This window comes from Trachemys scripta, chromosome 2 (genome assembly GCF_013100865.1).
Source record: "Trachemys scripta elegans isolate TJP31775 chromosome 2, CAS_Tse_1.0, whole genome shotgun sequence".
NCBI classification, from domain to species: Eukaryota; Metazoa; Chordata; order Testudines; family Emydidae; genus Trachemys; species Trachemys scripta.
This window is the reverse complement of record NC_048299.1, coordinates 216923825-216950977: the sequence shown is the minus strand read 5'-3', so window position 1 is coordinate 216950977 and position 27153 is coordinate 216923825. Positions and strand designations below refer to the sequence as shown.

General features: G+C 40.0%; 1 protein-coding gene across 3 annotated transcripts in view; it reads right to left on the bottom strand.

Moving 5' to 3' along the window:
- Window positions 1-1187: 1187 nt before the first annotated feature.
- TGS1 (trimethylguanosine synthase 1) overlaps window positions 1188-27153 on the bottom strand; it is a 38123-nt gene continuing 12157 nt past the window's right edge. Inside the window, exons 8-14 of one of the 3 annotated variants that reach the window (XM_034762940.1) lie at window positions 25316-25661; window positions 23951-24130; window positions 22728-22871; window positions 20454-20670; window positions 19415-19493; window positions 2791-2821; window positions 1188-1506 (exon numbers count right to left, since the gene is read on the bottom strand). In XM_034762940.1, coding sequence (XP_034618831.1) covers window positions 1472-1506; window positions 2791-2821; window positions 19415-19493; window positions 20454-20670; window positions 22728-22871; window positions 23951-24130; window positions 25316-25661 — 1032 coding nt within the window. In that variant the 3' untranslated portion in view covers window positions 1188-1471. Of the gene's footprint in view, window positions 1507-2790; window positions 2822-12436; window positions 12786-19414; window positions 19494-20453; window positions 20671-22727; window positions 22872-23950; window positions 24131-25315; window positions 25662-27153 lie in introns of those variants that run through there. The other 2 variants (XM_034762939.1, XM_034762941.1) reach the window with 2 other exon arrangements.

Below are 27153 nucleotides of genomic sequence, written 5' to 3'. Positions count from 1 at the left end.
CTTACCACACTTCCTGGCATTGGCAGCGTTCCATGGGGTGTCCAGCCTGAGGGAAGGGGGAGTAGATGGATGAGCTCCACAGAATGTGGCTGTTGGTGTGGTTTATAGGGACTCAGGTGCAATCTTCTATCGGGCACACTGCCCTTCTAGATTCTCTCCCCTCAGAGATGGGGGAGGGGAGTTGCTTGCCCTGGAACCAGTTCATTTCCAGTCCTGCTTGGCTCTTTCCCTTCCCACGGCAGACGGCCCAACCCTACCTGGTTTGGGACCGCACTCTGCCCACAGAGTCAGCTGAGCTCCCCAATGAGACATTTAATAAAGGGGAATAAGACATGGATCTTTCCTTATGCTTATGGCTTTTCTCTCTGAAGCCTGCAGGGGCCCCAGCCACTGCAAACACCTCAGAAGGGGAAGCTGAGTTAGGGGACAGTTTTCCCAGAAAGCAAAACGGAGCCCAGGGACACAAATGGGAATTAGACAGACACATCAGTGAGTCACACTGCTAGTTAGAAATTTGAAATAAAGTGGAATTTCCTTCAGAAAGGTTCTGCAGCAGCAAGGGCTGGGTGAACAACCAGCCACGGGGAAGGCAAATAGACGGGAGGGAATTTCAGGGGGAAGGCTATTGCCCTGCTGCCAGGGACTGACAAATCTAGTCCTGCCCACAAGCCTCAAGCAGGCTGAAATACTCCTGGTAACAGGTCTGTGGACCCTAGCATGAGGAACAATGACCACATAAATGTTTTCCAGCTGAACTGAGAGCTGCTTAACTCTGACTTTGGTAAGTCTTTGGTAGGTTTTCCCATATAGTAGCTTATTATGTTTAATTATTTAAGCATGGACCATAGATTTTTATAAATTATTTTTTTTTTTTTCAGAGAAACTCCATTTTCATTATTTGTTTCTGGAATTCGTTTGTACTAAGTACTAGATATCTCTCAATTTGTTTTGAATATTATGCAGGTTTGGAAAACTGATAAACACAAAAATACCTATTATAAAATATAATTTAGGGTCTGCATGCATATTTGAACAGAGCCTTGAACTCCTCTTAGACTGGTATTGTGACATGTATCATTCCGAAGGCAGCTTTCCCTAGATTTACAATAAGATCTTTGGTAATGAAAACTACTAAAGTTTCTTTTGTTATTTTAATTAAAGAAATACATCAATGTCGAAAATTTTATTATAAAAGTATTTTATTGACATATTTGCAACGAACAGGATGAAAACATATTTCTCTAAACAAAAAATGAAAGGAGAAAAAAATTTAAACAGAAGAAATTTAACCAAAGCCAACAATTAGAGACAAAGGGAAATCAAGTCTATATTATTAGGAAGTCTAAAACACCATGATCCATTTCTTACTTGGGTATATATGCATTGAGTTCAGGATACATCTCATCTGATTAGGTCACCAAAATAAACAGTTATTGTCTTCAATTTGTTATTGAGAAAATTTTGTTCTATTTCAACTTGACCTCCTGGCCCAGCTAAGGAAGCAACCTAAAAAGAATAAAAACAAATAAAAACAGAAAAACAAGCAATTTCAAAACATGTCTTTCATTCATCTCACAAAACCAAACATCATCAAAAGTGTTTTCTTTGCTACTATTAAAACGGGGACACATTCCTCAGTAACACTGAAAAATCTCCCCCTAAATATTTAAACAAACGAACAAACAACAAAACAATGGCTGATTAGTGTCTATGTGCCATTTGTGCCTCTGAAAAATCTCCCCCCTTCATAGCTATTAAAACAGTAGGACTACATATGAGGAAAAATGCCTGCTATTGTTTCACACTTCAGTGTTATTTAAAACAGGTTACCATAAATGTTAATTCTGAGGTACAGGACCCTCAGTGTTTTGAGAGCACTGCAGTTCGCCCATCTCACTTGCAGCAAACAGCAACAGTAAGGCACCAAAATGCCAGACAGTCCTGAAATTTTATAGATTATCAGGGCTAAATCTTAAGAATCAAGGAAAGGATGAAAGATTGCACGGGAGTTGACTGCTCAAGAAAAAATATGGGATGAGAAAAACGTGTCACAAAAAAACCCTTGACTAGACACTTTTTTTTTTTTTAATTTTAAAGTCTCACACAATGTTTAGAATAAAACAGCTAGCAAACTGACTGGCTGCTGTTGAATGTTCCAGATAGAAATCCTAGTCCCATTGAAGTCAATGACAAAACGTCTACTGAATCTACTGATGTTCAGTTACTATGCTTTGCACATCCTTAATGCTCCACTAATTTTAAAGGAATATTTACAGGACAGTAGCAAAGTGAACTTGGTGCAGCAGGTGCTCTCATTCTATGACGATAGCATTCAGCAATTGTGTTCTTCCTACTTCATATTTACAGTATGCAGCAGTACCATTGTGTCAAGTGTGAGCAATCGGAAATACTTGTTTATTACAGCAGTACTTGTAATGGACTACCACAAGAAGGAAAGAAAAAATATAGGGAAGATAATTGAAAATGTATCTTTAAAGAAAAAAAAGCAAAAGTACCCTTGAAGACCCTGATCTGGCAATGTGCATGGGCAGGCAGCTGTGCCGATGCAAGGCCTCCTTGATTTCAGTGTGGTTCCACGCATGTGCTGCAGTCTGCCTGCAGCGGTTAAACGACTGGGTGGCACCCAATGTGATAAACTGATATACTTTACTGTCTTTGCCTCAGTTTTGCATTCAAATTGCTCCCAAGAAAGCAAAGGTACAAAGTGATTCTATGCTGACTAAAATGTGAAGGTCATGGACTGCAAGCCTGCAGTAAATTTCAACTGACCTTTAGACCAAGAAGTCCATGGCAGCAGCTGCTAAAATGCAAAATTAAGTATGCACTGTTACCTCTTCTAAACTCCTTTGAGACTTATACGTGAGTTTATATTTAAACATGCTGAACTTCCTCTTATTTTTGTATTAGTAAAAAACCAGCTACTGTAATAGAGAGGAAATAACATTAATTTAAATTCTACTTGTGAACTTTTTTATTCAAATCAATGACTACATATTAATCTGAAACAGACATTTATTTTCTTACTTACAGCAGCAGACAAAAACAAAAGCATTAAAAGCTTTTTCATCCCACAGTTTAATGTTAATAAGAAAAGACACTGTTCTTGTCAAAATGCAACCTAACACTTAAGGCAAAAAAGCAGAAGCTGACTGAAGTATTTATAAATAGCACAAGAATCTGAATTTGGCAAGTGGTCAGGAATGTTAAATGTTCTGACTTATTTTTTCTTACTTGAAGTTTTAATGGCAAAGTTGTTAACATCTAAGGGCAAAACAAATTTAGGGAGGTTAGTTTTGTGCTACTCTTCTTTAAGAATTCTGTATAAGAAAAAGCAGTAATCATCCCTTCAACAGTGTTGGAATACGTATGTTTTATAATTAGATTTGTTTAAGTTAATACATAAATATTTTGGAAGAGACTACTCAGTATGAGAGCAGGTACCTACACAATGCCAGCAAAAAGGCATTTCAATATAATTTCAACACACTTAGGAATAGAATTTACAGAAATGTTTCTGTGCATGACTAATGAATTCCTACTAAACAACAGAAGCATTTAATAAAAGTGTTTGATAAAGTCAAAAAAAAAGACTGATTTCTTTAATTTTTTCAGCTTCCTAGTAAGCCAAATGGAAACTACACAACAGTGTGTCAATACAAAGAAAAATAAAATGTTGGACTTAGCTGAAATGCAGGACATATGCGTTGAAGAAAGATAGCACATACTGAAGCACATTTGAACAATTACACTGTGTGTGGCTATTTATAGTTTCATACTATTAGATCGAGGATGAGTATAGTTACAATTTCATTCAACCACTAAAAATACTTTAAACAAAGTGTGACAAGATTCCGTGAAGCCAATTAAATATATAAGTTTAAACAATATAGGGAAATTAAACAAAATGTAGTATAAAAGTCTCAAGATTCCAGAATGCCATGAACTACACAGGTTGTCTGCTCAAATCCCACCCACACTCTATGCTAATTCCTCAACCTTCTTTTTGTTGAGGGGAGGTCCAGAGAAACAAACAGAATTCAGTACAGAAGTGCTGCTCGCTCATATAGAACAACCTGCATGCAGGAAAAAAAAATCTAAGAACATTTTCCAGTTACGTTCACGTACAAAGTACTGGAGATGTAATTACATACAAGATACTTGCCGGCAATTCTAATCAGCAGGGTTCAATGAACCCTGACAGTTATAGAGGGGGAAAAAACACAGCATTACACAAGACTAACTACACAGTAATTGACAAATGCTTTTAAAAACTTCAATTACTGCCTTCCTCAATCCCTATTCCCCCCTTTGTTATTTCAAAACATTCTGTTCTTTCATCTCCCATTATTCTTAGAAATATCAATATGCACCTCCCATTATTCTTAGTAAAATTATTTAAAAAAAACCAACCCGAATCTTCTGACATTTCTCCTTTCTACTGTAGTTACATTTTAAATAATATAAGGGGATGTGAAAAAGGAAATATGAGCACGAAAGTAGATCTGGATAGCTACGTTATCTTAGACAATGATTAAAAATTATGGCTCTTTTTAGGTTAGCAATTAAGGTAATGTGCAAACTTACTATATATGCTGAGAGTACACGATCCATCATGGAATGTTCCTCTGTCCTCTTCTTTTTCTCCTACTTTCTTCAGACCTAAATTCCTTAAAGCAGCTAATCTAGGCATCAATTTCCTCCACTAGCTGGACTTACAATGCATAGACTCCCCTAAAATGCCCAACTTCTTTGATTGCTCACACTGCCATTTTGCTTTCTCTAAAGAATCAGTCTTACAACTGTGCTATGGCACCCATGTCAATTTATACAATATGTAGATAGAAAATTAAAATTAATATTCCAACAACCTAGAAGCTAACAAAAATCCTAACCTATTAAGGAAAGATGATATTCTTTAAATGCTTTGGGCTTTACACAGAATACAACAAAATTCCGATTACTCGCTATCCTTTTAGGCAGCATTTTTCATGTAAATACTTTAAAGACCCAATGAAGAATGACAACTACACCTCTACCTCGAATAACGCTGTCCTTAGGAGCCAAAAAATCTTACCGCGTTATTGGTGAAACCGCGTTACATCGAACTTGCTTTGATCCACCGGAGTGTGCAGCCCCGCACGCCCGGAGCACTGCTTTACAGCATTATTGTAAATTTGTGTTATATCGGGTTGCGTTATATTGAGGTACAGGTGTACATATGGGATCCCCTCAAAACTCTTGTGTTATTTAAAAACTGAGATAAGCCCAAACCAAAATCCCAGATCCAAGCACCTTGAAATTTAGCAAATCCAGAACTGATCCTGTGATTCTTTCTATTTTGTCTTGAGTCTTCATTAAATACTAGAGAAGCTGAGTTTGTTTTATAGATGAGATGCATTTTAAAAGCAAAATACAGTAAGTATAGTTACCTGGCAAAATCTATGAATCTAAGTTCTTCTCCTATGCCAATCAGTGCACATTCAAATTAACATAAAATCTCCCTGTCTCTCACTCTTTGCCTTTAACTATTCGGAAGGGAAGTTGTAAAAGATCCCAAAAGTGGGACTGTCCCTATAAAATCGGGACATCTGGTCATCCTACTTTGCTATGTCTTGGACCTTGTCTAAAAAGCAATGCTAACCAAAGGGATCAGCAGCAGTTTTAAGGACCAGCTCCTCACAAAGCTACAGAGATAGAAATGCATGTCATACAACATCTGAAAGCTGGGTTAAGCTACTTAACATTATTGTCTATGCCTTGTAGGTCATGAGAGAGACTATAATCCAGGGGTCGGCAACGTTCGGCACACGGCTCGCCAGGGTAAGCACTCTGGCGGGCCGGGCCAGTTTTATTTACCTGCTGACGCGGCAGATTTGGCCGATCGCGGCCCCCACTGGCCGTGGTTCGCCGTCCTGGGCCAATGGGGGCGGCAAGAAGCCGCAGCCAGCACATCATTCGCCGGCGCCCGCTTCTCGCCGCCCCCATTGGCCTGGGACAGCGAACTGCGGCCAGTAGGGACCGCGATCGGCCGAACCTGCCGCGTCAGCAGGTAAATAAAACTGGCCCGGCCCGCCAGGTTGCTTACCCTGGCGAGCTGCGTGCCGAACGTTGCCGACCCCTGCTATAATCAAATCTCATGCTTCAGCGGGTTGTCTGCAGGGGTCAGGAAGGAATTTTTTCCCCCAACACATAATTGGCTAGGTGTGTTCTGGGTTTATTTGTTCTCCCCTTCCTCTGAAGCATCAGGGATTGGCCACAGCTGAAGACAGGACACCGTACAGGATGGACCAGTGCTCCTAAGGTATTCAGAAATTCCTCTTTCTAGATGCCTGGATGGTGCGTCTTGCTCACATACTGATTGCCAGACTTAGGTTGGGAAGGACTAGCAGGACCCCTGGAAGTTTCTCCTCCTTCCCCTGCATTGTGGGGTGTGGTTTGCGTGCTGGGATCATGCAGACATCTCTGACCTAATCAATTTCCTGTCATTACAGGGGCCTCAAGCATTGGTGATACTTTAGTCTGTCCTGTTCTCTGCCAGTTTAGTCTCCTGAGGACTGAAATGCCTTATTCTAAGAAAAGCCTTTGGGCTTAATATAGGGGTATATGGAGGAAATGTAATGGCTTGTGATATACTGGTGGTCATACAAAATGATGTGATGGTCCTTTCTAGACTTAAACTCTATGGAAAAATATTCTATGAAAAAATGCAGTGGGTGCATGCCTAGAATTTGATATTTCATGCTTTAGAGATTAATGTTGCCATGGAAAATGTGAAGTGAAATGCTGTGGACAGCTACAGTCTTGGTTTATGCTTGTAAAAGAAATCCTGCTTTCACTGCACATTTAATGAAACAGAATTGGATTTTATTTTGCACAAGACTTTAGCTGACACCTGGGCAGTTTGCCTAAATCTTTTCCTTAAATTCAGAGGGAACTCCTGTGCAGCCACTGAGTAATAACTTATCTGCAGCCATCTTATAAACCATCATCCTGAGAATTTTTGTCGTGCTGTTCCGGTTATTATTCCAAACATGAGTATTTTGTTGGCTCTGTCAGCTTTACACAATGATGATTCATTTGGCCAACAAATCACCAATTAATAGCTCCCCTTCCAGTAAAGTTTCTTGTGTTCATTTTTCCTCACCTTATCTAATTGCTTGTGAAGTTTAATATTTTTTTTATAAAGCAGAGTTAAAGTGAAATGAGATTTGCTTAAGTGCTAAAAGCTAAAGCACAAGTCATTAGATGTTCCCCAAAAAACAGAAGTAGCACTGCTCCTTTTCTTCTGTAGTATTAAACTAATATGCTGTACCAAAAAACTCAGCTGAAGAGAAGAATTTTTGATGAATGTTTTTGTGGCAACTAACAGGAAAAGACCTTTCCTCTTAATAAAAAACAACAACACAACATTTCAGTTTATGGAAGCCAAAGTTCTGTTAAAATATCATTGGGAAGCCACTGATATAGAAATTAAAATAGACTCTTTCTTTATGGTTAAAAGCAAAAGTCCACCCTGCTCTTGATGAATATTTCACACCACTATTTTTTAGATACTTCAATATTTACTGATAAACAGCTGGTGCAAATATCTTACAACGTAAATAGCAAACAGCAAGTTAAGAAGATCTTAACTTGCTGAAGCTCAGAAGATCTTTAGTGGACAATATGAATCATCAGCACAAAGGCAACATACCTGAAACCCTTCAGAACCCCAGGAAAGAGTTACATTCTGGCCTCCCAATTTAACGTATAAGCATTTTCCCTCTGAAACCACATGTTTACTCAATTTACAGAGAGATTTGTTTCTGTCTGGAACCCACTTTGATTCTCAAATTAGTTTTTACTGGTTTCCTTTTTGTTTGAACAATATAAGACATTTTGTTTGTAGTTTTTATGGACAGGTTTTAACAATATCATTATACCCTGTATTGCCTAGTCTTAACATATCATTTAGAAGCTCAATACTATCTTGATTGATTTGGCTTATTAGGATAATATCATAAAGGTGAAAGACCATATCTGAAGTTTTTTGTACCCTGCTGCTTTTGCAAGAGAACAAGCCACCTAATTTTATTTTTTCAAATCAAATAAGAAGCCTCTTGGGATGTAGATAAATACACTCTAATCTTTGCAAAAACTTTCATGAAAAATATGTTTCTAGACCTAACATGATTGATCCTAATGTCAATCACTTACAGAGTGTAACTCCACATAATTCACCACCAATTATTATATATTAGTTGTATTAACATAGCACCCAGGGGCCCCAATTATAGATCAAGACCCCCTTTGTGCTAGGTACTGTACAAACATGGAACAAGAAGACAATCTCTGCTCCATATGGCTTAATATCAAAATAATCTATTTTAAGTGAAATTATTTGAGTAATAAGACTGGGAGATCTAAGCCTGTTCTGCACTACAAAGTTAGGTCGATGTAAGTCGCCTTGCGTCAACCTATTTATGCATGTGTCTATGTTCAAAATTTGTCTCCGGCTAACATAAGCATCCCATGACAGAGAGACAGTGAAAGCACCTCCCTGAGCAGCACAGAGCCATGGTCAATCTACTTTGGTCAATGCAGTGCGAGCGTAGACTCCACATTATTCGAAGCAGTGCACTCAAAGCCAGTTCAGACTAACTTGATGGTTAGACAGAGTGCTGAGATGTGACAGGTGGGGCAGCACTCTGACCACTGTAGCCTGAATTGGTTCCCCTAGTAATGGCTGATTGAATAATTAGCTAATCAGAAGGAGAGGCTAGGGAGGTAAGGAACTAATTAGACCTCAACAATTAGACCTGAACCACCTGATAAAAGCCAAGAAGGAAGTGTTATGTGGGGGAAGGAGGACATGGCTAGCTGAGCCTAGAATGAAGGCTCTCCTTAGAGAGAGGGAGACCTCCTCTCCTTTTAGGACCCTAGCAAAGAAGGGCTGAAAGAAGCAGAGGTTAAAACTGTGATGTTGCACTGTACTGGGGCTGGTGATTGGGTTTAGAATAAAATGCAGCCTACATACAAGAAGAAAGTGGGTCTGAGCAGTTTCTGGGGCATCAGGACAGAGCATGGCCCTGTCACGATGGGCAAAACCCACTTACCCCATTATTTCCTTCTAGAATATAATTTTTTTTCTGAAGATGGTGAAAGCTGCAGAGATGTTAAGGGAAACTATAGAGGGAGCAAGGAGACCATAGAAGGAATGGGAGGGCACTAGTAGTTGCCAAGGAAGTAAGGAATTACAGCTAGATGTGGAAAATATCTGGATAAACTGGCTTTCAATACAGCTTAAAAGATAGCAAAGCTACACAAAGTTATTTGGGAAAATGGCTTTTGTATGGAAAATCCATCTGTGGCTTAACCTTTATGGAGAAATATACTATGCTCATCCTTACGATCCTAACAGACGCATACTGAGAAAACGTATCTCCTAACTATCAGCTAAAAAGCTCTAATAGAGAGCTCTGTGAAGCAATATAATGGTTTAACATAAATCACCATTCGTACACTGCTTTGAGGCTACTTTCACCCTCACCATTTATAACAAAGAAGGGAAAATGGGAAATCATTATTACTAATGTTTTCTGAAAAGAATCCTGCTCCCTCTCTCACCCCCATAACATTTTCATTGAGGGGAGAGGGGAGAGGAGAACCACTGTTGAAAATAATCAGTGCATATTACTTTAGAAGGCCAATGAAAGTTTGCTTGTTGGGAATAACAAGGGTGCTTTCATGGTTGCTAACCCAGAATTGTCATTAGTCTTGATAGTTAAAGATTGCAATCACCTTTGCTGAAATAATGTGGAGTAGGTTGAATAAAATCCAGTGATAGGAAGACAATTTACAGCAGGTTAATTATTGTATGCTGAGATCAAGATTTTCCAAAGGGACTAGTGATTTTGGGTCTCCAATTTGAAACACCTTAAAGCAGTGATTCTCAAACTTATTTGCTCATGCCCCCCTTCTTTGTGTCTGTAATAGTTTACCCCCCCCGGCCACATAAGTACATATACAGATAAACAAAAAATCAACATGCAACTCTCACTAAATATTAAAAACAGTAAGGCATTGATTCAAACAGAGCCAATGATCCATTGGAATAAGAGGAAAAGCAAAACTGCTTGTGGTCGATGCTTACAATTAAATGTGCACACCCCGTCCTAGCAAACGGATTAACATATAGATGGCAACAACTTTGTATAATGCTGTGCAAGCTTAACAGAAATCCATCAAAATGCACAGCCCCAGCTGAGGAACCTGATATGTCTGGACGAATCAGCTTGGATAATTATTCATTGCTTTGGGTAAAGTACATTTCTCTCCCGCCCCCCCCCCCCCCCGTAACACTTCTCACGCCCTCTCCCCCAGAATATATTCTGGGGGGGGGGGGTGAGCACAGTTGGAGAACCTTTCCCTTAAAGGGACCCAATTTTCAGAAGGTGAATGCTTAGCACTTTCTGAAAATCAGATTTCAAGATCTCAAGCTGAGCACCCAAAAACAGAGGCTCCCAAAAATAGATACTCTCGCAAAACTTGACCAAAATGATTTTACCCTGTGAAAATTGTTTACTGGACTAAGGGCACTTTGTAACAGTTGTTTTTAATTGTTTTATAATTGCATGCCTTATTTACAGAACTGAAAAGAGACCCTGTTAAGAAATAAGGACAATTCATGGTAACGCATATTATAAACGGTCTTTTTGCTAAAAGGGGAAAAAAATGTGTTTTCTAAAGTAAATATTCACTCATAACTACTGACCTTGTATGCAACTTGATTATTTTTAAAATTAAAAATAGGATACTCAAGTGCTCAGAATATAGTATCATGGAAGCTAATTAAGCAGAGTCAAGAGTGGCTAGTCATAATCCAAATTCCACAAGTTTCTTGGTAACTAGCCTCTAACAATATTGGTTGGGCTGGTAAAAAAATCATATTAAGTAAGTTGATACTTGAATTGGAAAACCAATTTTACCCCCTGTGGGTAATTTGCACTAGGTGTTCTCCCATCATTTTATTAAAGCTATTCCAATTCTCTTTCTTTTTGCCAGGTTAAACATCCTACACAGTTTTAATCAGAGGTGTCACCTGCAGGATTTCAGTAGAACATATGAGGAGGGCCACTCCACAAAACCAATTTCATTTTTACCATTTAATGATAGAATAGATGTCTCAAAGTTAACTTTTGTGTTGTTTAAAATAACACTGGACAGAAACCTCATGAATGTGTCATGTTAGGACCTAACTGTGATAAGTTCTCCTTCTAAGGTTATGTCTACATTATGCACCTTTTAGCGGCACAGCTGTGCCGCTAAAAGGTGCACAGTGTAGCTACTCTTTCGTCGGTAAAATTTTTGTCATTCAGGGTGTGTGCATTTTTTTCACACCCCTGAACGACAAAAGTTTAGCGATGAAAGTCCAGTGTAGATGAAGCGTAAGAGTCAGACCATATATGTGTGTACCTGAAAGAGCATCTCCTCCAACCTAGGTCAACTCTTAGCAAAGGTATTAACAGTCTGAGAGAAAGGAAAACAGGTCAATATTACTCCTGGGGGAATTCTGTGCATCTGCAGATGCACAGAATTCATCTGTCTCACATAATTTTGTATTTTCCTGCATAAAAAACATTTAGCCTAAGAAGTGCTGCAGTTCCGTCTTTTGCCCACCAGGCTGTGTTCGTGCCAGCTGTTCTAGTGCCATAGTGGCCTCTGGTGGGTAAAAGGCAGAACTGCAGCACTTCTTAGGCTAAATGTATTTCATATGGGAAAATGCAAAATTCTATGCCCAGTGTTGCAGAATTCCCCCAGGAGCAAAATTCATCACTGACCCCTGCCCACGGATCCAGGTTAGAACAGAGTGGGGCACACAGGGCTGCTGGGAGGGGATGTCACAGACTGGGGTTCAGAATGGCAAGTGGGGGGAAGACAGCCTGGAGCATTGGCTCAGGAGCTAGTGGGGTGACAGCATTAAGTCTGGGGATGGGGGAGGGGAGCTACAGACACCTCTGGGGATGAAGGGATGGGGAAGACATGCCTGACTGAAGGGGAGAAACTTGGGGTCAGACAGGGTCTGCATTGGACAGCTTCCTAACACCCTAACAATCCCATCTCCTCTCCCCCAAAGAAAAACCTCCCACCCACACCCAACACCCTCCAGGTTCACTCCTAGGCTCCTTCCCTCTCCCTCAGCTCCTCTGTTACCCCTGACTCCGGCAAGCCTTTGCACTGCTTCTGACAGGTGCAGGAAATACAGTTCTATATTGTAATTTAAATGAATTGTACAAAGTTCCGTATTAATATACATAGTAAGGAATCTATTTGTCAAAAAAATCTTTTTTTTTTGTCTGCATTGTTACAGACATACTTGCTGACAGATATTTTGAAATAAATTAACAAAATAATAGTAACTCGCATGATTATATTGTGTTATTTTCATAAAGAGAATATGCAGAATTCTCAAATAATGTGCAGAATTTAAATTTTTTCGGCACAGAGTTCCCCCAGAAGTACAATATGCACAACAATATGCTCTTTCTTAGCAAATATAAAAGGTTGCAACATTTCAAGAGAGAGTAGCAAAATCTCCTAAGAAAAAACAAGCTATGAAAAGAGCCAGCACTACTACCTTGGGGCAAGTTCTGCTCCTGATCCTGATGGTTTAACTACTTGGTTTGAAAAAACATTGTAAGTGAAAAAGTCACCAGGAGAAGTTAGTGGGGTTTCTTCAGCTATCTGAATGTTCACAGAGTTCCCACTGTGCTTGATTTTGAAAACTGTAAAACAAACAAAACAAATACTCTAAAGAGAACAAGGAAGTCTCTTTAAAGCTGTGACTCTAATCCTTTTCTTTAAACTTGTCTCTCCGGAAGAGTTTTTCCAGGTGAAATTTTGTGCCATGGTATGTAAACGTACAACTAGCAACCAATTAAAATGACCTCTCAATCCAAGCGTTGTTAAATCGTTTGATTGATAGTTTTGATACTTTGAAAATGCTAGTTCTGGATTTTTTTTTTATTATTTTTTTTAAGAGAAAATGTACTTGGTGCATTAAAACCCTGATGCAAGGAGATTTAGCACATGCAGTATGTCACACATACAAAGAGTGTAGGGCTGTCAAGCGATTAAAAACATTAATTGTGATTAATTGCACTGTTAAACAATAATTGAATACCATTTATTTAAATATTTTTGGATGTTTTCTACATTTTCAAATATACTGATTTCAATTACAACACAGAATACAAAGTGTACAGTACTCACTTTATATTTATTTTTGATTACAAGTATTTGCACTGTAAAAAAACAAAAATAGTATTTTTCAATTCACCTATTACAAGTACTGTAGTGCAATCTTTTTATCATGAAAGTTGAACTTAAAAATGTAGAATTATGTACAAAAACCCCCTGCATTCAAAAATAAAACAATGTAAAACTTTAGCACCTACAAGTCCACTCAGTCCTAGTTCTTGATGTTCAGCCAATCACTCAGACAAACAAGCTTGCTTACATTTGCAGGAGATAATGCTGCCCTGATAGTGAGAACAGGCATTCTCATGGCACTGTTGTAGCCGGAGTCGCACGATATTTACGTGCCACATGCGCTAAAGATTCATATGTCCCTTCATGCTTCAACCACCATTCTCGGGAACATGAGTCCATGCTGTCCTGCTCGATAACCATCCAAAGCATTGTGGACCAACACATGTTCATTTTCATTATCTGAGTCAGATACCACCAGTGGAAGGTTGATTTTCTTTTTTAGTGGTTCAGTTTCTGTAGTTTCCACATCGGAGGGTTGTTTTTTTCAGACTTCTGAAAGCATGCTCCATACCTCGTCCCTCTTAGATTTTGGAAGGCACTTCAGATTCATAAACCTTGGGTCGAGTGCTGTAGCTATCTTTAGAAATCTCACATTGGCACCTTCTTTGTGTTTTGTCAAATCTGCAGTGAAAATGTTCTTAAAATGAACAACATGTGCTGGGTCACCATCCAAGACTGCTATAACATGAACTGTATGGCAGAATGTGGGTAAAACAGAGCAGGGGACATACAATTGTCACTAGTTCAGTCACAAATTTAATTAACTTGTTATTTTTTTAACGAGTGTCAGCAGCATGGAAGCATGTCCTCTGGAATGGTGGCCAAAGCATGAAGGGGCACGAACGTTTCACATATCTGGCACGTAAATACCTTGCAATGCCAGTTACAAAAGTGTCATGCAAATGCCCGTTCTCACTTTCTGGTGACATTGCAAACAAGAAAAGGACAGCATTATCTCCTGTAAATGTAAACAAACTTGTCTGTCTTAGCGATTGGTTGAACAAGAAGTAGGACTGGGTGGACTTGTAGACTCTGAAGTTTTAAATTGTTTTGATTTTGAGTGCAGTTATGTAACAAAAAAAATCTACATTTGTAAGTTGCACTTTCATGACAAAGAGATTGCACTACAGTACTTGTATCAGATGAACTGAAAAATACTATTTCTTTTATCATTTTTACAGTGCAAATATTTGTAAGCAAAAATAATATACTCTTTGATTTCAATTACAACCCAGAATACAATATGTATGAAAGGGTAGAAAAACATCCAAAATATTTAATAAATTTCAATTGGTATTCTACTGTTTAACAGTGCGATTAAAACTGCAATTAATCGTGATTAATTCTTTTGAGTTAATTGTATGAGTTAACTGTGATTAATCGACAGCCATAAAGAGTGCTTAAAAACAAGGAAATTAAGATTTATAATTAGCACAGATAGAAAGAACCTTTTTAAAAAAAAAGTTAAAAACAGGTCTTTTATATTTTACTGGGGCTGTTCATCTTCAATTTGACCTAAAAATGCAACACATGAAAAATTATTCTTGTAACAAGAACACAATCATAGGCAGGTAAATTTGATGGGATTTCAAAAAACCAAAACAGTTTCTTTAACACTTTTCCACATGTTTTATTAATACTACTGCCTCCTCTAGAAATAGAAGAATGAACTGAAGAGAAACAATTTGATTAATTGCACCTTATCAAGGGCTAGTCTACTCCACTAGTGTGCCAAACAACAAAGGTTATCTTCCATATATGCATGTAGAATTAATACTGCTTATCAAATATTCTCCATGTCCTGGCCATGTACAACATAGCACAAATTGGCTTGGTACATTATGGATTTTTTCCCTCCTTTCTCTAGTTAATAAAATAAATAAAATCAGGAATTGGCCGCTCCTGTAGGCAAGATACCAGACTTGAAGGACCAGTGACCTGATCCTGTATGACAAATCTCATAAGAAGTTCTCGAGGGATGCGACTGCCTATTCTACTTCTTTTCCTTTTTTGTGTTTTGCCACCTTGTACACTCCAGGACTAAACAACTGTAATGTTATTTAAGTAGTGAGGGAAGGAGCAATGAAAACTAAAAACCATTTGTTTGTTTTCTTATATCCTGAACAAAACATTCTAAAAAAACCTGCTGTTTACAAACTGGGATGGGCACAATTTTTCTGGAATAATCCTTCTGCATTAGTACTTACTGTAACACTGTATGGAATATGGGTGACCATTTACATTATTGATACCAATATTACAAAATTGCAATGAATCTTACAAAATATGCCATATAAGATATCAGTGGCAAAGTTATAATTTGCTAAGTATGATAATCTTGTTTATATGCATGTATCATCTTTGTATCATGAGTTATAAATACACATAATATATCTGAGGGATAGCTCAGTGGTTTGAGCATTGGCCTGCTAAACCCAGGGTTGTGAGTTCAATCCTTGAGGGGGCCACCTAGGGATTTGGGGCAAAATCAGTACTTGGTCCTGCTAGTGAAGGCAGGGGGCTGGACTCGATGACCTTTCAAGGTCCCTTCCAGCTCTAGGAGATACGATACGATACAATATCTGCATTTCAAACCTGTGCTGTGTTTCTGGGTGACACCCTCAGACACTGGCATCAGCACTATCTAGCCTCTTTGATAGCCCATCAGGGGCAATCAGCTGTATAATGACCCCATTGAGAGAAACCAGGGGCTATGCCTTTGAGTCAGCAGGACATGTTTGGACATGTCTGTGCACAGGGGACTCCCAAGAGCTTTACCATGCCCATGTGCTGTGAGCTTGTGTTTGGGACAGAGGATATATCCTTTGCCATGTGGCTTTTACAAAAAGGGAGCTGCATCACCCAGGGCCGGTGCAACCACTAGGCGAACTAGGCGTTCGCCTAGGGCGCCAAGTGCTTGGGGGCGCCAAAAAGCGGTGCCCTGGCTCGGCAGGGAGGAGTCGCGTTTTGGAGGCACCGGAGAGCCAGAGCATTGGCTTGTGGGGGCAGCGAGCCCCAGCCATGGAGGAGCCAGCGTGGCGCGGGGGAGTGGGGGGGTGGGAGGGGGCAGCCCTGCAAAGGCGTCGGCGCCGCTAGCGGGAAGCAGCTGTACCCCCCACCCCTCCTGCCCAGGCTGTGGCCCAGTGCCCGCACCCAGGGGCTCCTGCAGGCTGCAGCAGATGCATGTGGGCGGTGGCCCCCATGCGCCCCCCGGCTTCCCCCTTGCTGCTCTCGGGCTCTGCAGCTCCTGGGCATGCGAGCCGCAGCCGCAGGGGCCCTGAGCCTGCTCCCAGGAGCTGCAGAGCCCGAGCGCGGGGAGGTGGGACCTGAGGGCGCACGGGGGCCGTCGCCCGCATGTATCTGCTGCAGGAGCCTTCGGGGGCGTAGGGGGCAGCCAGGCCGCAGCCCGGGCATGCTCACCACACTCGGGTTCTGCGGCTCCTGGGCGTGAGCCGCCGCTGCCCCTCCTGGAGCAGGCTTCGGGCCCCTGCACCCCAGAGGTAGCGGCTCACGTGCCCAGGAGCCGCAGAGCCCGAGCGCGGTGAGGGGAGTGCCGGGGGGCGCATGGGGGCTGGCACCCGCATGCATCCACTGCAGCCTGCAGGAGCCCCCGGGGGGGGGGCGCCGGGCCGCAGCCTGGGCAGGAGGGGCGGTGGGCGCGGCTGCTCCCCACTAGCGGCACCGCTGCCTTTGCAGGGCTGCTGCCCCCCTGCGCCTCGCCGGCTCCTCCATGGCTGGGGCTCACCACCCCCGCAAGCAGGACGCTCTGGCTCTCCGGAAGGCGGCTCCTCGCTGCCAAAGTGGCCCAAACCCAGCAAAGCCAGTGAGTGGACTCGGGGAGGGGGCCACCGGGGTGGGGTAGGGAGGGCTCGTGGGGGCGCTGTGCACTCTCCAGGGGAGTTCAGGGGTTGGGGAGGGGGGAACCTGCTCTGGGAAGCAGCCCCTGGGCACGGCTGGCCCCTAGGGTCTATAAAGGCTCGTTGGGATTTGTCCCTCAATGAATCGATGTGTAAGGGGGCGGGGGGGCAAGGTGGAAGTTTTGCCTAGGGCGCAAAATATCCTTGCACTGGCCCTGGTATCACCTCCATTTTGTCTTTAATCCTGCTTCTCTGATTGCTTTGACCATTTAACAATTCTCTTCTTGTTCTTTTCTTTTCTAATAAACCTTTGTTTTAGATCAGGGGTAGGCAACCTATGGCACGTGTGCCGAAGGCGGCATGCGAGCTGATTTTCAGTGGCACTCACGCTGCCCGGGTCCTGGCCACTGGTTTGGGGGGCTCTGCACTTTAATTTAATTTTAAATGAAGCTTCTTAAACATTTTAAAAACCTTATTTACTTTACATACAACAATACTTTAGTTATATATTACAGACTTATAGAAAGAGACCTAATAAAAACGTTAAAATGTATTACTGGCACACGAACCTTAAATCAGCGTGAATAAATGAAGACTCGGCACACCACTTCTGAAAGGTTGCCGACCCGTTTTAGATACTAAAGGATTGGCTGGCAGAGAGGTATTCTGGGTAAGATCTAAACTAGTATTGATCGGGTAATATAATATCTGGTCCTCTGGGGATCAGAAGAATATTTTATACAGTTTTAAATACAGTTTAGAACAGAGTTTTAAATAACTTCTCACTTTACTGGACCTATTTGCTGACTGGGAGCCACAGACTGGAATGCAATAAAGGGGGCTGTGTGATTTCTTTTTTTCAGCTTCTTAATAACCAGTGTGGGGGATCAGGATCACAGTTTGTGATTGATTGGTGAATCTAACTACAGTGTTAACCATCAGTTAGAATCTACTCTCCTTTTTGCAGCCTGCTCTGACCGTGGCATTTTCAGTGTGGGTTACCCTAGGCACCTCGGGTCACACTTACCACAGACCTTTTCACATTACAGACAGAACTGGTAGTGATGCCTATAGTTGAGGGAGCCTAACACTCTACGATTCCATTTTCAACTGCTCGTAAAACTCGCCCAAAGCTTAATTTTTCAGCCAGAAGTTTTCCATGCTTGCCCTTTGTCTCAAGGTGAATACACCTGTACCCCAACATAATGCTGTCCTCGGGAGCCAAAAAATCTTACCGTGTTATAGGTGAAACCACGTTATATCGAACTTGCTTTGATCCGCCGGAGTGCGCAGCCCCGCCCCGCCGGAGCACTGCTTTACCGCGTTATATCAGAATTTGTGTCATATCGGGTCGCGTTATATCGGGGTAGAGGTGTATTTTATTTTAAAGTTTCAGCTCAAATGGTTCAGCCACCATGCATCATAATAGTATATGAGGATGTAGTTAAAAACTGTTTGTTCTACAAGAGGCATGCCTCATTCAGTGCACAGGATGGACAGCAAATGAGAGAGAGTTGTAAGAAGAGTATGGATGTTCTCTTGAGGTTAAGGCAGTAGCGTGAGACAGAAGAGGGTTGGATTCTATTCCTGATTCTGCCCAAGGCTTCTTTTATAATTCACAGATTCCGAGGCCAGAAGGAATCATTGTGATCATCTAGTCTGATCTGGGTTACATGCTGCCTATATGTGAACAAGCAATTGTATAGGTAACTAATGTCAGCTCTGCTTCTAGCAGCACACTGATATTCTAGAGCCCAAAAACATTGTTTACTTTGTACATTACCTAAGATGCTACTCAAGTTGGTATTCCAGGATGTATAATGATTTTCTTCAGCTTTCTTTATGTACTGAAAATCTGAACACTGAGCTTTGTTATTCAACAACTCTCCTCAAGTCCAGCGCTGGTTAAAGACACATGCTATAACTGGTTTGATTGATATGAAGAAGCATTAGTTAACACCCTGCCAGAAGGATAGGAGTTTGGAGGAGAGCGGCACACAAAATTGAGAGAGTAACGTACTGTTGTTCTAGAATGCAGTAAGGAAAAACAAACTGACATGAGTTATTCACTATCCAGTTTCCCAATATGTTAAGATATGTTGTAAAGGTAGAAGTTATTAACTACAGGCCTCTACTACAACAACTGATTCATTTGAATAAGGTTAAAAGATAAATTTATATCAGAAAAGTTGCTTCTGAAAAGCTACTTGTGAATGATAACTTACCTGGTCAATGTCAGCATTGCGTGGCAGGAAATACACAATGTTGTTTGTGATCTTCTGGGACAGCTTGAAAATTTCAAATGTAGAGGCCAGTAAAGGAAAAAAAAGCTTGACATGGGTTCATTTGCTAGGTTATAATATCCCCCATCTAGTGATTAGAGACATTACATTCTTCTACTTAGTCTATTGGTGCTACACGTTAGATACTCTTTTGAAATGTCAGACCTAGCACTGCCAAAATGGATAAACTCTTCACATTCCATAAATTTGCCCAGATGTTATGAAGTGTTTCATGTTTAAGAGTTTCACTAACATTGTTTCTTAAAATGAAAATAGTACCTGTTAAAACTGTCACACATTTTTCATTTGCTAGCTATTTTCTATCCCATATTCTGGCTTGATCCTTCTAATTAATCACACATATATAAAAGATTGAAAGTTACACACACACACACACATAACCCTCTGGTTGCAACACCACAACTGATTAATGTGAAGATGATCATGTCACATAAGATCATGGCCTCAAGAAAGAAAATAGAGGCAGGGAACATATGAAAAATCCTAAGCAACAAGATCATGTTTTCAAACAAATATACTTCATAGTTTCAATTAAAAAAAACAAAGAAGAAAAATCAAAAGCGATATCAACAATTGTTTTTTGATAATTTTTGGAGACACGTGATCTAAATCCACTGCACACCGATCTTGAAGGTAGATGCTCCTGAGCATTAACCCCAGCTCTAACACGACTCTCTGCATGGGCAAATCACTAAGGACCAAGTTTCATGTGTCCACTAATTCTGAGCACCTCAATTTTTGGGTATCCAACCTCACACATTTAAGGCCTGATTTTCAAGCATTTTGCACCCGCAATTCCAAATCAAGTTCAAAGGAGCCCAAAGTAACAACAGAACAAGATAGAACCAAAGAATCATGCACTGTTCTATTCCTGAAGTGAATATTCCTGAAGCTAAAAGAAGTAAAGCTCTTGTTAATGTGTGAGAGCTATTGCTGTGAGCATATGACTTTGAAAGGATATCCATCAGGCGATATCATTGTTCTAACATCAAAGATTTCTGCCGTGGCATAGTCAGGACCCCCCCACGGAGGGCTGAGGAACACAACATCTGCTTTTATATGAGAAGCCAGCAACATGAAGTCTCCACATATGAAGTCTATCTGATCAGCTACTCCATACACTTCTGCATTATTGTGGGCAAGACTGATCTTAACAGGGTCAATATCGATCGCAATCACTGAAAAGAAGATGAAAGGAAAAAGAATTAACACTATGAAACACAAGCTGACAAAGCCATTGGACAGATGTCCATATTGTTTGCCAAAACAAGATGTTCCTTTGGTTAAGGTGCTATATTGTAGTTCTTAGGTGCATAACGCATTTATAAACCCACTAATTTTGTGTTCCCAGTCGGGACTTCTATAAATATGTATACTTTTTGTCATATACCAATAGCCAATTATCTCAATCTTGTTGCTAAAGCACACCAGACTGTATTTCCTCAAAGGGGCAAATTCTTACCCTCCAACACTGGAAAGCAGGGGTTCCCAGATGCTGCAGAAACAGTAGAGTTTCACACTGCAGGAAGGAGGGAAAGCAGGTGAGATCTGGGAAAGCTGGCTGTGGTTGAACATACCCTGCATGCTATGAAGCACAGTTCTGTAATGGCTCCCTGTGCATTCCTGAGCTGGGGTATTTGGAACTGTGCATCTGCTACTATGTTGATCTACCAACTCAACACTGGGCTGGAGTCCTGGTAGGTAATGCATTCTGGGAGGGCAAAGACTCCTTTCCTTTCCTTGACACCAGCAGAACCCCCTAGGATACATGGCTCAAACTCCTTGACTGGCAGCTGATCTCACCCCAAGAATAAATGAAAGACAGGCTGCAAGAGATGATACTAATCAATAACTCTTCTGAAAAGTAAACTGAAACTATGTGCACCTGGTACAGCATGAGAGCTGTTATGATACAGTATAAACATTTACACAAAACTCAGTCACAAAATATAAAGAAAAAAACTAAGTTTAGATGAAAAGAATAGTTACAGAAATAACTGAATGTGAACTGCCAAATTTAGCATAGATCACATCATAATCTGCCTTCCCCAGAAAATATTCAGCACTAGAATATGAATCTGCTTTGCACCCATGAACGCTTAGTGAGAGATTCCATGGAGCAGAATGTGGAGTATTATATGTTTTCACTGAAGAAGTTGCTTTCACTCCATTAGTGCAGTAGCAATAAATTATCAATGTAAAAATACACTTATTATAGATTAACATTACTTTGCAGGAACTGGCTTAGCTGCACCAGCATGTGCTCCTATTATTGGCAGTATTTTATAGACCATATGTAATGTGCTTATAAGTGGCACACAATTGCATACTGCATAGTTGTCATGGAAACAAGAAGCTGTAAACTGCTCTTCTGACATACACTGCTGATTAGCTTAATTTTCTGTGCCTCACCAGAATCAGATCAACTGAAGAAAAAAAAAAACCTAAAAGATCCTTGGGGACTGTGGGATTATTAAACCTGATAAATGATTTCTTGAGAAAAACTATTCTTGGGAACATCTCTTATACACTGTTTTTCTTAAACTGTTGGAGTGAAGAGCATTTCCTCCCAAATTCTTTTTCTCTCTTTTTGGCGAGGGGAGACTAGATGGCACTTTTCTCAGAGCCAGTCAATGATGTCCCTTAGTTTGTCACAGGCATTGTCCCAGGAAGTCTGTCACAAGCTGAACCTAACTTCCACAGCAAATTCTTTAGATTCTGCACCACTCTGATGTGGGAGACTGGAAATATTGCAGCAGCTTCATTCAAATTAAAAATGGAGTGTCTTCATTAATTTGTATTATTCATTTTAATTTTAATCAGTACTGTAGTCCCTGTGTTATTTATTTTTATATTAAATTATTCCAGCCCAATCCTTACAGAGCTATGGGAGTCTACTTGGGCTTGGGATATACACATCATACAAATTAGCTATTTTACTAAAACATGTGATAAATAAAATAACTTTGAATAATGCAACAAGTGATCATCTTTGGCTAAAATAAACTGATTAAAATATGCATGGCAGAAACACAAGAGCAGTCCTGGTTTTTTCAAATATATAAACAAAAAGATTGACATGCTTATGCTGGAGTAAAAAAATTCATCAATAGTATATATCGCAGTAGAACATAATGAATAAGGTAAAACACATGTAGAAATCCGGTATCAAGACTACTGATAGAGAGAACAGGGGATGGGGTGGGGAAATCACTGTATACAAATAGATGATTACCTCTTTTTGATGCCAAGGCAAACTGAATAGCATTTCCTCCAACTCCACAGAACGCATCCACTACTATATCACAGTTGAAGGACTGCCTGACACGGCTTGCAATATGCTTAGCAATCTTCTCAGGTGTAACAGAAAACCAACCCTCTGATGGAGGCAGTGTGGGAAGGGACGGAGAGAAAATTTGTCAATTGTTTCCAAAATCAATCATTCAAAAGAACTAAACAGAGGCTGAACATTAAATTAAGCCCAGCAATTTTGGCACCATGCATTTTACTATGGAATTATGGGATTGACCCTGTAAGGTTCTGAATACTAATTCGATACAGCAGTTTACTTTAAGTCCAGGAGTAGTCCCACTAAAGTCAGCCTACTCATGTAATTACAGCTAAACATATACTTCAGTGCTAGATTGAGCCAAAGTGCTCAGCACCTTGTAGGATCAAGCCCTACAATACTGTGATGAAAAGATAATGGTTTCTACTTAAGTCACAACAACACCATTATGTTACAAACAAATATACAGCAGATCCAGAATTTATGTTAAAATTAAAACAGAGCTGAAATAAAATGGTAGAGAAGACAGAACATGGGTCTTTATAATTGAAGTTCTGTATGCCTAATATTTCTCCTTATATTTACATGGGGACCGCTTGAAAATGGGGGCTGCTTGAAATAAGATGATAAAAAAATCACAAGAAGTTGTTATACAATCACTAGTCTTTCTGCAAATTTATGACTTTTTTCCTTGGAGAACCCATACTGATCTATGTAAAGCTGTATTTTAGCAACTGACTAAATTTAGAACATTTAATATGCAAACATGACATGTAATCAGCATATTTCAACATCGGAAGTTTATTTGGCCATATACAGATTACACCTTTTGCCATCTGATTTCTGAAGACCACTGCTGACACGAATTAATCAAACAGAATATGGTATAATTACAGGCAGCTCAATTTTCAGAAAAGATCAGGTCTGACATATGTGGCAGATCCTCAGCAGAGATCAACATAGCTCTATTGAAATCAATGAGCTATGCTGATCTGCACCAGATCACTATACATTTGTTCATACATGCCACAATGATTAAATTATTATTCACTTCTGCTTTGTTCTTTCTTATCAGATGATGAAAGTGCAGGTTTAAATACCTTTACACTGCAATGTTTGCACGCGCCAGCTAATAACATAGAATCATAGAATATCAGAGTTGGACATACCTCTATCTAATTTAATCCCCTCATCAAACCGAGAAAACAGTCTGTAACGCTGTGCCCAGTATTTGGCCAGCTCAGGATCAGCGGCAATCTCAGCAGGAAAAGATGGTGGTGTCGTTCTATTCTTTTTTTTCTTCTTTTTTTTCTTTTGGGTATTTCTTCTTTCAGTTGGTTCAGCTACAACTGAAAACACCAAATTACAAAGTTAGCATCAGGTTGGTGACCTGAGCTAGAGACACTCATGGTTACGTTTGTGCAGGCTGCAGTGGTTCCATACCAAATTTCCAGTACAGATATAGCTAGGCCACAAACCCATTATTAAGACAGAAAGGGGAATACTGATGAAGTGTCTTGCGGTGGGTTTGGATTGGTAGGTCAAAGGGAAGAGAATGAGAGCTCAGAGTGGCATTAGGAACTTGGGGTGAATTTACAGTTGGAGCACCACCCCGACAAGCTTCTCTGATCTGCACCCCCGCCACAGCGTCAAACCCTCCTGCTCACCAATGTCAAATCTAGTTATCTTGGCTGCTTGGTTCCTGTACTTATTGCCCCTGACTTAGCTGTTAAGCTGACTGGTTAACTGGCAAAGGGGTGAATCTCAGCAGATTTACCATTCTTTTCAGCAGATGGCAATATAGTTGACACTGCATAATTAACAACTGTAATCCAAATCAGAGGGCAATTTAGTGACCAAGTATAAGCAACTGAATTATGCTTTGTATTTAAACCAGAAATCAAAGCTGATCTACACAGAAGAATTATGTACTACTAATCTTATATTAAAATAAGTAAAACTGCAACCACAGGAACAATGGAATGTATATGGAATCCTCAGTAATCCTATTCCTTTGGAGCATAGTAAGTGTTAAATAATAAAAAAAAAAGGCTCATAAAATACTGGATTTTTTTTTTCTAGAAAATAAAGTAATGTTAGTATTGACACATTATATGTTTCTTGAGGCTCAGTGCAATAACAGATCCAAGAACCCAAACTCTGACAATCCAGACATTTGTTTTAATTGAATCAATCCCTACTAAAGACTCTCCCTCACTACTGAAACAATGCAGCAATGAGGGAGTTCACTGGGAGTAAAGAAGATTGTCAAACTGTTGTTCATTACAAGCCCCAAAGAATCATTATTAAAAACAGTGGCAAGGTCAGAATTTATTCAGAGAAATGCCAAAGCCACCTTCACCTGCACTGGCACTGCACAAACCAAATCTCAGTTTGCAAGTTTTTGACTGAAAACTTTAAGAATATAGTAAGTTTCATTAAGTAAATATAAAATGACAAATAGACTGGTAAAGAAACCTTACAGGATAAAGTTTATAACCAATTTGCCTCCAGTTATTAAAAACTGTACGTACCTTGACTCACACTTTCTGTTTCTACCTGAAGATAATCTGGAATATCCAGAGCAACTAGCTGTCGCCCAGAATGACATTCCTGTCTTCCTGAGCTCTGAGAGATAGAGCCACTTGCTGTTGCGTCTTCCTTCTCCTTTTCTTCAAGGTTATTTGTTCCAAGTTCATAACTAACAATGCTGGAAGATAGCGGGTCATGCTTTTTCACACTGAGATTATTACTTTGTGAATTTTCCTGTTCCTCTGAGTCACTGCTTGTAGAGGAGCCCAGCATCTTATCCTGAGCAAAGGATTCCTGGGATATAGTCTCCTCCACAGGTTCACTAACCTGTTTTAGGAACTTCTCTACCTGGAATTGTCAAGAATCACAAATAATTAGATTGCACCATCATCACGATGAAACAAGGTAGTTTAAACCAGTGGCTCTCAACCTTTCCAGACTACTGTACCCCTTTCAGAAGTCTGATTTGTCTTGTGTACCCCCAAGCTTCACCTCATTTAAAAGCTACTTGCTTACAAAAATCTGACATGAAAATACAAAAGTGTCACAGCACACTATTAATGAAAAATTGCTTACTTTTTCTTATTTTTACCATATAATTATAAAATAAATCAACTGGAATATAAATATTGTACTTGCACTTCTGCGTATAGTATACAGAGAAGTATAAACAAGTCATTCATTGTCTATATGAAATTTTAGTTTGTACTGACTTCGCTAGCGCTTTTTATGTAGCCTGTTGTAAAACTAGGTAAATGAGTTGATGTACCCCCTCGAAGACCTCTGCGTATCCCCAAGGGTATGTGTACCCCTGGTTGAGAACCACTAGTTTAAAACTCTCTTCCACTGATATAGCAATAGTTCATATTAACGTATTATATACCCTAAAAAAAAACTGTTGAAAATCTTAAGCTTGCACAGTTAAAAGTGAATGTGCAAACTGCTTCTTTGGGCCAATGAATCAATATATGATCAGACTAATTCTCCAAATACTAAATAATAACACAAATTTTCCTTTACAACTTTAGATACGCATTCTGTGTGTATGCAGGAGACAAAATCCATGCAATTAATTCATATAGGTAGTACAATAATCCAATTTCACAGAATTCATTAGAGATGAAAACAAAGAATAATATGAAAAACTTTCTGGCATATGTAGGCCAGATTTACAGCTTTTTAGTTAACTGTCTCATCCTGTGAACTGCATTTAAAGAAGGCTGCAAAGTGCATGTAAATTAGCTCCACGTTAGCTGCCTCTTCCGCTGAATTGTACCTAAGGAAGGCTCTGTGTAGTAGGAAATTCCATCAAAATAAGTTTATTCTCTCTTTAGAAGGAAGAGAGAGAGAGAGAGAGAGCGAGCGCGCGAAATCTTCAATGTGAAATGCCCTGGAGAAAAACTACCAGAACGCCTTATCTAATGTTAACAGTTGGAGCCCTGATCCTTCAAAGATCTCCACATATGGTTAACCTTAACATTACCGCTATTGTCTTTGCAAGACTGGGCTTACATCAGCAGGAGACAGACCTCCTCATGTAAACCGTAGAAAGTATACCGTTATTTTCAAATAGCCACATATTTCTTTCTTAATCCCCCCAAAGTGGAATTTTCCCTAGAATTACACTGGCCTCAGGTGCAGGGTGGGCAATACTCAGTCTTAGATCAGTGAGTTTAGTGACAAGTTTAAGGTCCAACACATCACTACCCACCAGTGTGGAAAATAAATTTTGCAATAGGAGAGTTGGAAATCCCATGAGCCTTAGAAGAATGTGAGATAACAGATCTTAAAAAGGAGGCTGTTAACTAGAAAAATCACTTGTATAACAAGTTTCTCTAAA